At 41.9% G+C, this 12,500-nt stretch overlaps 1 protein-coding gene across 2 annotated transcripts in view; it reads right to left on the bottom strand.

Annotated features, from left to right (window-relative positions):
- Positions 1 to 12,500, bottom strand: part of LOC308096797 (extracellular matrix protein 2) — a 35,505-nt gene that overhangs the window by 3,342 nt on the left and 19,663 nt on the right. For both annotated transcript variants that reach the window (XM_080444261.1, XM_080444262.1), the window contains exon 9: positions 3,398 to 3,724. In XM_080444261.1, the coding sequence (XP_080300387.1) occupies positions 3,398 to 3,724 (327 nt within the window). The remainder of the gene's footprint in view (positions 1 to 3,397; positions 3,725 to 12,500) is intronic.

The raw sequence follows: 12,500 nt of genomic DNA, 5'->3' as shown, positions 1-12,500 counted from the left end.
GCAATTAGCCGCATGAGGCTGTGGTGTACCGTGATGTTTGACCGGCTAAAGCCCAGTACACGCTGCTTCCAATTTCTGAACTTTTCTTCGGAAAAGGTGATATAACTACAGAATTGACGTCATTCCGAACTTCTGATGGACGGTCTCAGAGAGAGAAGGATGAGGCTGGCTGACTCTCCAGCCTCATCCTGTCCTGACTCTCCGAACTATGGTTCGGAAACCCTGTCCGACCCGGAAGATTTTCCGACATCAGAAGGAGCATGCGCTCGCCTTAAGAGGACATTGTGCACTATAAACCATTGTAAAATCCATGGTAAACCACAGCCTCTTGTGGCTTATTGCTTTATTAATTAGTCTATCAAACTTTTTATTCCCAATTTTATCTAAAACACTGCACACTTGGGCAAAGAAGAATAATGCATTGGCAAACTTTGCATAATGGGCATTTCTGGGCACCCTGCCAAAACAAGCTCTGTGATTGGGTGATTAGTGTGAGATTATGCTTCCCAGGGCTCTAATTGGACCCTTGTTTTCCAAGCACAAGCAGGAAGGAGACAGGAGGTTCTCTCATCCATACGGAGCCCCCTGATTGGCTGCTACGAAGCCTCGGGGAGAGGTTGCCCCTGGTGACCAGTTGAGACCGTTAACACTTCTCTCTAGTGTACTGATGGGTTTCACAGTGGAGGTATGTGCATCCATTATGGTTGTTGACCATGATAACAAACATATGGTAAAGCTATGAGGAGGTCCGACTGTTTGACTTGGTTTGTACAGTATGGGAGGCTAACGTCCATGAATGTCAGACATGGTAGCGTTCACATAGACCCCCCTCTATACTACAACGTAAATACGTAGCCTTGGGAACTAATGGTTCCTGAGCAAAGTTCATCTCCTGTTTCTGTAACGTGAGACAGCTTGATGTACAAGTACACCCTCTGGACATGATGCTAGTGGACTTGCCCCCAATCCAACCCTTGATGCTGAACGGCAATTAATAGGGAGCCATTGGGTACCATTTGTGTAGTCTTTGGTATAACTCGGCCTGGGATTGAACCCCCAACCACCCAATCTACGGGCAGACACTCAACCACAACCCACAGAGCTGGTTAATACGACAATGTTAGTCAAACACTTTTAAATGCGTTCCTGTAGGGTGCCACATAAACATGGAATCCCTGAGATGAATTTTTCTCCTTATACAAAGCCCCTCAATGTCATATATAGCTAGTGGTATTACTTCCACATTATCATGCTGAATGCATTGTTGCTGTCGAGCAGAAGCCTTGAATGTCCATATTTAATCTTTTTATGATATTTATTTTCATAATGATTCGTAATACATTTTATTCTTCATCATATGATGTCGACGCCCAACAGTAGCCGATAGTCAAGCTCACAACGCATCGCATCACTTGTAGGCTACATGCCCAAAATAGGGACGCCAGGTTGAAATTTGTTAAAGCACAACTTTGTTTTTTTACAACCAAGGTTTATGTTTTAGCTTGTAATTAAAGTAAATAAAAGATGAGTGTACATTGTTTTTCATTTACTGCTTTCTATAGTTTTAGCAATCTTTTTTACAGTGGGCGGGGGCATTCGGGCAGATGGCTAAATATGTATTTTTTTACACAATAAAAAAGGTCCCGTGGTCTTTGATGGCCAGATGTGAGTTATTGGGGGCTAGAAGAGCTACTGTAAATAATAATAAAGAAACTGCTGGGTTATTGTGTAAAAAAAAATACATATTTAGCCCACTGTAAAAGAAAATCGTGAAAATTGCTAAAACTATAGAAAGCAGTAAATGAATTTTTTTTAACACTCATCTTTTATTTACTTGAATTACAAGCTAAAACATAAACCTTGGTTGTAAAAAAACAAAGTTGTCCTTTAACACATTGAATGCCAAAAACGGTCCGGACCGTTTTTGAGGGTCCAAACGAGAAGTGCCGAAAACGGTCCGGACCGTTTTTGACCCAATTCTATTTTTATACATGTGGGCCACGTGGGGCGCTAAAACGAAACTTTGACATCACCCAAGCAGTTTCTGAGAAGAAGAAGCTGGATGTGGCTCCATGTCAAAAATCCTTCCGGTCGGCGTTTTCAATGTTATCTCCTTGATTAAAAGCTTAATATCTCCATTTCTTTTTAATGTGGTGGAAACGAGCCGTTTTCGATCGGCGATCACGCTGCAATGGAGGGTCGCGTTGGAAATATTATTGTTCCAGGCGTTAGTCGGGACCCTCCGCCGTCTCGCACGCACGCTTTGTTTACATGCACTTCCGCGTCAGGGCTTCTCACAGCACGAAATGTATAACGCAAGTGGATGGAAGAAATGCTGGCACTCAACGTATAATATTTTAATAAACCTCTGGCACCCAATGTGTTAAGTGTGCCTGTGGGTTTTATTAATATTTAACCAATTAGTGCAGTGGTTCTCAACCGGTACGTCGTTCCCCAGATGACAGTAAAGTGACAATTTAAGGACTTTTAAAACCTAAAAAAAAGAAAATAAATGAAATGAGGTCAAACATTGCCAAATTGTCAAATAACAAGAAAGAGGAAAACATTTTGAAAATATCTGATCTGATATCTGATCTGATAGCTGAGTAAATCAGCTATTTACAAATGTTTTATCTGTGGAACTGAGTCAAACTAAATGTAACGCCTCAACTCCTACAATTCCAAGTGCGTGTCAGGGTGGGGGTCATGGCCTGGCCTGAAAAGGTTGAGAACCACTGAATTAGTGGTATTAACAGAAGAGCTTGTGACTAAATAACATCTACATTGGATCGCTTTGGACATTTGGAGATTTCCGCCCAACAACAACAACGATATAACACATGTTTGCCGTCCTACCAGTGTTGATTTCGTCGACTAAAACTATGACAAAAAAAATCGTCGACTACCTTTTTTCACTGACGAAAACGAAATAAAAACTAAGCTATGAGGACTAAAACTAAAACTAAATATATTGACAATTTCGTCAACAAATAAAAACTAGACTAAAGCGTTAGGGGGGGACTATAGTGGAGACGAGATCCAGTAGAACTAAAAGACAAGTCATTTTATGTTTGGTCGCACTCGTGTGTTGCGCTCTGAAAATAGCAGATCTACAAGCTCACAACGTGTCGCAGCGCGACGCGTTGTGAGCTTGTAGATCGGCTATTTTCAGCACGCAACTGAGTGTAAAATCAGCCATTACGACGCCATCAAGGCACCGACAACATACATTTTAGTCGACTAAATCAATCTTATGATATTTAGTCGACTAAAACTAGACCAAAACTAAAACATTTCAGATGATTATAATATGACTAAAACTAAATGGAACTTTATTCAAAAGACTAACACTAAAACTAAATACAATTTTGCTGTCAAAATCAACACTGGGTCCTACCTGATGTGGTTGCTGTCCAGCCGCAGAACCTGCAGTTTCTTAAACAGCCAGATTCGCGGGGGAACCGTCCTCAAACGGTTGTTGTCCAACAGGAGCTCCTGCAGCGAGCGGTACAGGCCGATGAAAGAGAGCCGCTCGATGCCCTCGTCGCCCACGTCGTTGTGGGACAGCCGGAGGGCCTCCAGGCCGGGCTTGAGGTGATGGAGCACGTTGGAGACGATGCGGCTGATGGAGTTGTGCTGGAGGTTGAGCTGACGCAGGGAGCGCGGCAGGTACGAGGGCACGGTGGTGAAGCGGTTGTAGGACAGGTCCAACTCTTCCAGGGCACTGTGGAGAGAGAAAAGGGGGACATAAGAGGGACGTCAAGTCATGTTGAGACTCACTGGGACATTGAACAGAGTGAGACCAAAGAAAGAGAGTGACAGGGAGAGAGAGCAGTGGTGGAAAGTAACTAAGTACATTTACTTAAGTACCATTTTGAGGTATTTGTACTTTACTGGAGTATTTCCAATACTTTTACTTCTACTAGACTACATTCTCAGAAGCAAATATTTTACTTTTACTCCACTACAATTATTTGAAAACTTTAGTTACTAATTACTTTTCAGATATAAATGATGATATTATGAAACGTACATTAACCACTTTAGCCCTGTTTTATGCATAGGCTATTTGAAAATAGCCGATCTACAAGCTGACAACGCGTTGCATCGCGACGCGTTGTGAGCTTGTAGATCTGCTATTTTCAAACATTTTGGTACTTTAACTTTTGGTACCTTAAGTACATTTTAATGCCAATACTTTTGTACTTTAACTCAAGTAAATTTAGAATTCAGGACTTTTACTTGTAATAGAGTATTTCTATAGTGCAGTATTGATACTTTTACTTAAAGGGATATTTCACTTTAAAAAAAACTTTTGGTTATTTTATCGACTACTCAGGCTTTTGTGAACCCCCCAGACCGTTTTTAAGTTGCTTGATTCAGTATTTAGATATTTGATATTAATTTTATCAGACACGCCCCCATCCTATACAAACCCATTATAACTTCAAACTCCATTTTTAACATGTTAGATTCATCAAAAACACCCGTTCTTGGTTTTGCTGACTCACCCTGCCCTTCTAATACGCGAGGGGGCCGTGTTTTTTCGATTTTTTTTTTCTTTTATTTTTTATATATTTTTTTTAAACTAAAAAAAAATTAATACTTTAAAAAAATAAAATAAAATAAATGAAAAAAGTAATCGAAAAAACACGGCCCCCTCGCGTATTAGGAGGGCAGGGTGAGTCAGCAGAACCAAGGACGGGTGTTTTTGATGAATCTAACAGGTTAAAATTTTAGTTTGAAGTCATAATGGGTTTGTATAGGAAGGGGGCGTGTCTGATAAAATTAATATCAAATATCTAAATACTGAATCAAGCAACTTAAAAACGGTCTCGGGGGCTCACAAAAGCCTGAGTAGACGATAAAATGACCAAAAGTTTTTTTGAAAGTGAAATATCCCTTTAAGTAAAGAATTTGAGTACTTTTTCCACCACTGAGAGAGCGAGAGAGAGATTGCTATTAACTCTCTCAGTGCCAAGAGTATTTTCATAAAGTACTCCCCCAGTGCCAGAAATTTGCGTTTTTTTTAATTTTTTAATTTTTAAATTTTTCATTCAAATAAATAATCTGATTGGGTTTTTAAACCCATAATACAGTTCTACCAGTAGAGAGCAACAAATCGACACATTGATGACCTCGCTGGCTCACTCGCCCCCTCCCAAACAGGCTCACGTCACATCCGGTCATAACCGGATGTTGACATTTTCGACAATCGTTGATCGGGCTAAATTACGATGCGATACACGACTACGATGACTGATCGTCACCCAGACCAAAGAGAGTAGACGTGGACCTCTCCGTTTGTTTTTTATACCGTGTGAAAAACCGTGACTTTCCCTATTCTGGCCAAAAATGACCGCGGGAAAGAAATGAGAACCGGAAACGGAATCTGCGTCATGAAACCGGAACCCAATGAGTCTGAAGGAGTCAGGAAGCGAAAGTGATCATGAAAAATAAACAGAATAGCGCGACCACAGTCAAAAGTAAAAACTCGGGATTTCTCGTGCTGGCACGGAGGGTACTCGGGAAAAACTCGGGATATCTCGGGGCGTGGCACTGAGGCACTGAGGCGTGGGACTGAGAGAGTTAAGTTTAAGTCAAATTAGCATATTGTCATTCAGACTTTGCATATTTTCCATGCCAACACATGCTAAACATTGTTACTTTAACGTTATCAAATTCATCCTTTGTAATTCAAATGCTGGCATTATTATCGATTCCACTAGCGTCAATAATAAGGCACACTGAATCACAAACAGATTCGCAACCCATTCAGAGAGACAGACAGAGACAGAGAACAGACACAGTTTGAGAGAGACAGGCACTTGAACACGAACACAAGGCCGGCGGAGGTGGCGTCACTCTCCAGATCCAAAGACCTGTCCACTTGCAGAAGTGTTTTACAATGCACAGGCTTAGGAATAGAGACGGGGCCTGCCACTTTCACTCTGCCTCCAGGGCATCTAGACTGATGAGGGCCTCTTGCTTTATAGCTCTGCCTCTGCTGGACTCCCACAGCTGGAGCCGACATTGGCCTGTTGGCCTGTTGGGGTGGGGATGTGGGGGGGGGGGTTTCAGAGCGGGAGGCTACACTGAAGGGGGGAATAATAATCCATAGTAGGAGAGTGGGGAATAGAAATAATGAACCCTGGGGGGTACACAAAGTGAGATAATATGAGGGTTTAGGGGTAGGCTTATGGGGGCAGAGGTGTTTGGTTGTGCGGGGGGTGCTGTGAAGGGGGGGGGCGATGGAACAGATTGTTCAGAACTAATGGGGAGGTGTTCTAGGACATTGGTTCTCAAAGTGGAGTCCGGGGACCCCCCAGGGGTCCTAGGGGAGGTTCCAGGGGGGTCCCCCAGTAAAATGTGTTAATACAGCATCAGAATCATTTGAACCACTTTATCCATTTATACGTTGGCTTTTCAAAAATAGCAGATCTACAAGCTCACAGCGTGTCACTTCGTGCTGTGCTGCAAGCTGTACATCCGCAATTGTAAAAAAAAAAAAAAAAGTTAAAGTAATACTAGGTAACGTTTTCAACAAAACTAAAGTTAAATTGTATATCTTTTGTCAGTGGCAAAAGTTTCACAACACCCACTCCATGAATTTCACCCCCGGAAGCCTTTTATTTATATATTTTCTATTGAACGTGCACGGGGGGACTTTCCCGGGAAAATGACGTTCCTGGCCAACGTCATGACGTCGTGGCCGACGTCCCCAGGAACTACCGCAACGGTTTCCTGTTTGGCCAGGAACTACCGCGGTAATAGCAAAAAGGAACCTCACGCTGATGTTAAGAGAATGTAGGATTGGAAGATCGAAAAAGAACAGAAAAAGAAAGCACAGCTCATGGTAACTAATGCTCCACTGGCTAAGAGAAACGATCCGTAGATAGTATAAAACAATTAAAAGATCGCTTTTTGAAACGCTTCCGGCTTCCGTGAAAACGAATGGAATTCTGGGTAATCGAGGATTACGGAAATTGTATGCAGTGACGGTAGTGACCAGCAGAGGTTGCTAAAAATCGTTATTTGGGATTCTGCATTGTACAACTTTAAGTATTGAAAATGTTTGGAAATAGTGGAATAATCTTGAATTTCTTTTAACATAAATCTTGTCTTCTGGGGATTACTTGCACAAACTCGTTTCAGATGGAGGTCCACGGCCAAATACGTATCAATTTGGGGGTCCTTGACACTACAAAGTTTGAGAACCACTGTTCTAGGATTGGTCGAGGGACAGAATTATAGTACTAGGGCCACAGTGGAGCAAGTGAGGAAGAATCATATTGGTAGAATTGTATTATATTCTTATTATGGTTTATATCTAACCTTCACTCACAGTACCTCATGTTGTTCATCGTTGTGCCTAATGATATATGACATGATATTTCGTAGCTTGGATAGGAACAAAGATCTCTCCGCTAGGCCTATTGTTTTGGTACAGCCTGTCTTGTTATGGTTCAGCTTGTCCTTGTAGCAGATAGAGAATAACTATGGTCTGATCCCTGTGCTCGTTGGCAGAACTACTGTACTGTACCACCGACCTGAGTGTTGTTGTACTTCTCCCCATGATATTATCATGCATATTAAAGCATAACCACCACCACCTTTGTCTCCAACTCCTCAATGTCAATTCAATTTCAAAGGAGCTTTATTGGCATGAGAACATAAAGTATGTTCTCGTGCCAATAAAGCTCCTTTGAAAGCTCCAAAGCAAGTGTCAAAATATAAAAAAAACAGTTTAAGAAAATTGGGAAAGTATACTGTATACAGTTGGAGGCGGTACAGAATTGTGTTAAACAGAGCTATGTCCAGGGGCGCAGCTATGGGTGGGCCTGGTTGGGCCGTTGCCCACCCACATAGAAAGCTGGCCCACCCAATCAATTTTGTAAAAAAAATATTTTATTTTTTTATAATATTTTTTTTGATAAATCGGTAAAATCAGGCAAAAATATGAATTAAATAACATAACCCTAACCTAACCCTAACCCTAAAGCCGAAATAAAGTTAAAAAAAACGTAAAAAAGTAACAAAATCCGCCCCAAAAAACGCCCACCCGCACCCGTCTAGGCCCAGCCTATACTAGCGCTCTGGCTGCGCCACTGGCTATGTCACATTGCGTCGTTAAATACATGTTATATATACAGGGTATAAAGCTTTTTGAAACAAATAGCAGCAATCTTTTGCAGTCATTTTTGGGGCAATTAGCAGCATTTTTTCTGAAAATGATTTAAATAGTACAAAAAGAAAGCCTCAGAGTTAAAATGTGTTTAAAGGTATAGCAGCTCTGTTCATATGTGCAGTAGGTCTAGAGGTCTACTCGGTGCAGAAAACTGGTTAGTAGTCCTTAGGGTGGTTGTATTCCATTGGCTAACCTTCTTTTATCGCAACATCTTGCTTCATCAATTGCTGATTCATACAGAATTCCACGTCACAAGGTGGTAACAATGGTGTTTTTTAAGGTAGTAGGGGGGGGGGGGGGCATAACAGATCCTATGCAGCTGTTGTGCATTTACAGGGGGGCAGGCATGCTCACAACAGGACAGAAAGCTCATTTCCTGTTCCTGAGGCACCGCTTATTACAGCCCATAAATTGTGGAACGACCAATGGAGATCGAACGCCGTCAGATACCGCTGCGGGCCAATGGCTGCGGAGCTGCAGCCAGAGGGCGAACCAATGAGGTGCAAGGAGGAGGAGAGGGGGGGGGCATGAGCAGTGGTGGAACAAATACTCACATTTTTTTAATTTAAAAGTATCAATACTGCAATGTAGAAATATTCTGTTACAGAAAATAGCAGATCTACAAGCTCACAACGCGTCGCGAGCTTGTAGATCAGCTATTTTCAAATAGCCAATGTTTAAATAGGCAGAATATATGTTACAATAATAAAACAAATCTACAGTAGTAACTAAAGTTTTCAAATAAATGTAGTGAAGTAAAAGTACAATATTTGCCTTTGAGATGTAGTGGAGTAGAAGTAAACATATTGGAAATTGGAAATACTCAAGTAAAGTACAAATACCTTAAAATTGTGCTAGTTAATATAGTACAGTACTTAAGTAAATGTACTTAAGTACTGTACGGGCGCCGTGGATGCTGACATAGACACATCAGCAGCGCTGCACTTCCCAGCACTCATTAACGTGTCTGAATCAATCAACTCCGACCGCTCACACGCCAAGAGACCCCACGACTCTCCTCCAAATGGCTTTGAAGCTCATGGGAGTTAAACATGAGTCACGTTTCTTGTTGTGGGGCTTTCATATAGACAGGAGTTACAGGATGCATGGAAAGAAACTGCCAAGGGAGTTGTTAGTGGTCCATATTCAATTAAAACCAACATCTGTGATAAAATGGAAAACAGCAATCAAATCGTTTATCGGTATACGCGTGGGCCCCGAAAAAAAGGGTGCGTTTGGTTCCATGTGTATACTCTCAGAGTTCAAATTAACACTCTAGACTTAAAAGTGTTGATGTATGATTGAGCTGAACATGGGGTGCAGTTGACTGCAGGAATCCTGGCCTGGGTTATATACAGGCTTTTCTGTTTAACAAGGGCGTCATAAAACATCACGTTAATTCAACCATAAAAAATTTACTGAAACAGAGGTGGGGACACGAGGGGGGAAATGAGAACACAATGACACATTTAAATAAAAACACACCGAGGACGTTGAGTAAGGCACAAACACGCACGCACGCACGCACGCACGCACGCACGCACGCACGCACGCACGCACGCACGCACGCACGCACGCACGCACGCACGCACGCACGCACGCACGCACGCACGCACGCACGCACGCACGCACGCACGCACGCACGCACGCACGCACGCACGCACACACACACGCACACACACACACACACACACACACACACACACACACACACACACACAAAAATTACAAAAGTAAGTAATACAAAAGTATTGGCATCAAAATAAAGTTGTTCTCATTATGCAGAATGTCCCATTTCACAAGTTGCACACACGCACACACACACACACACACACACACATGTGCGCGCACACACACACACACACACGACACAAAAACACATACAAATAACATGTGTGCACGTGCATGGGTTATGCATCTGTATTCCACTGGTTTCTGGCTAAAGTTCAGGCCTAGAAATAACTCCACTGAACTGGTTCAGTGTGGCATGTGGATCAGCGCTCTGACTCCCTGCCAGTTCAGACCAGTTTGCAGTGGTGTAAGAAGTACACCGATTGTGTTTCTTAAAGGACAACTTTGTTTTTTTACAACCAAGGTTTATGTTTTAGCTTGTAATTAAAGTAAATAAAAGGTGAGTGTAAATGTTTTTTCATTTACTGCTTTCTATAGTTTTAGCAATTATCGCGATCTTTTTTACAGTGGGCGGGGGCATTCGGGCATGTGGCTAAATATGTCTTTTTTTACACAATAACCCGGCAATTTCTTAGCCCCCAATAACTCACATCTGGCCATCAAAGACCACGGGACCTTTTTTATTGTGTAAAAAATACATATTTAGCCACCTGCCCGAATGCCCCCCGCCCACTGTAAAAGAAAATGTAGATTCCTACAAAATTTGTAGGAAATCCTAAGCACAGCCAAAAAATTGCCAATCTACATAGCAATCCTATATTAAATTGACTAATGGGAGGGCCGGTGGACCTCTAACGCCACTCTGACTCAGCCACAACCATATAAGGAGTTCCCAATGCAGCTACGCCCAAATATGGAGTGTGTTGTCTAACCTCAATGTGTCGTCATGGCATCAGCCGCAAGCAAATCAGTCAGCTCCATATATGGGCACAAAAGGGATCATGCCCACGTATGGGCATATAGTGATGACATCAGCGATCTCCATATATGGGCATAAAAGGGACAAGGACTGACAGATACAGAGATCCGGTTGTCCAGAGCCACAGATCCGACCGCTATAACCATAAATGGTCATGTACATATTTGGGACCCAGCGCCAAGGCCAATATTTGCCTCTGAGATGTAGTGGAGCAGAAGTATCATAAAATGGAAGTACAAGTACAGCACTTGCGTAAATGTACTTAGTTACTTTTCACCAGTGTTTCAGAGCAGTATGGACCAGCGTTGTGACTGCCTGCCAGGCAGATCAACAGCAGTTTGCTCCACATGGTATTAATGAGGAACATGCAGTACTCTCTTTGCCCAGCAGGGTCCCACTGCCTGTGCTCTGACTCCCACCCGTTGGCACCTATTGCACACATTAACAGACACACACAGACCGTGCACGTGCTCACACAAGATACACGTGCATACATATCTATAGGGTGTATATACGTCTGTGTACTTTATTATGTATTGACGGTGTCTTTGACGGGATAATCCTATAGGGTGTATAAGTCTGTATACTTTTTATCAATATTAGTTTAAGGGTGTGTCCTTCTTGTGATGTTCTATGGCCTGTATTGATTAATTGATATATTTTTGATCATGAAATAAACATTATGTCACATGTAACATACATCCGGTGGTGGAAGAAGTACTCGGATATTGTACTTAAGTAAAAGGCCTGTGTTCAAAATGTTACTTGAGTAAAAGTACAAAAGTATTGGCATCCAAATATACTTAAAGTACCAAAAGTAAAAGTACTAATGTTTGAAAATAGACGATCTACAAGCTCATAACACGTCACGATGCGACGCGTTGTGAGCTTGTAGATCGCCTATTTTCAAATAGCCTATGTATAATATATGGCTAAAGTTTTTAATGAATGTTTTATAATATAATAATTTATATCTGCAAAGTAACTGGTAACTAAAGTTTTCATATAATTGTAGTGGAGTAAATGTACAATATTTGCCTCTGAGATGTAGTGGAGTATGAAAGTAGTAGAAGTGAAAGTATTGCAAATTGTAAATACTCTAGTAAAGTAAAAAGTAACTCAAAATTGTACTTAAGTACAGTACTTAGGTACATGTACTTAGTTGCTTTCCACCACTGCCCACATCTGACCCACCATAATCAAAAGGATAACGCAAAAAAGCTTTACAGCTTGTTTCCATTGAGGTCCTCAGCATGAGGTGTGTATGATGTCATGTAGTGTGGTGCTGTTGAGTGCATGAAACGTATAGAGTTGATGATGTGAACAGGTCTCTGAGTGAATGCGTGGGTGTACCTGTACCTGTAACTTTTACTGTTGTGCTGTCTCTGCCGCCTGCCCCCCCCGCGGGATCAATAAGGGTATCTATCGTCTATCTATCACACAACATTTACATACGCACAGACCACATGTTAAGCCTATACACACAACCTACACGTACACAAAACACGCACGCACACACTCAAACATGTACAGGCATGAAGATAAACACACACAGATTCCTAGAGACATAAGTATAGGCATACAGATACACACAAAGACTTTCTCTGTGTGTCTCTCTCTGTCTCTCTAAGGATGCATTATTACTTCATTATGATTTCATTACTAAAAGGTTTTGAAAGCAACGCTCGCACTAACCGGAGG

Source organism: Gymnoscopelus braueri, assembly GCF_963280865.1.
Source record: "Gymnoscopelus braueri genome assembly, chromosome: 12".
NCBI lineage: Eukaryota > Metazoa > Chordata > Actinopteri > Myctophiformes > Myctophidae > Gymnoscopelus > Gymnoscopelus braueri.
This window is presented reverse-complemented; position numbering and strand designations above follow the sequence as displayed.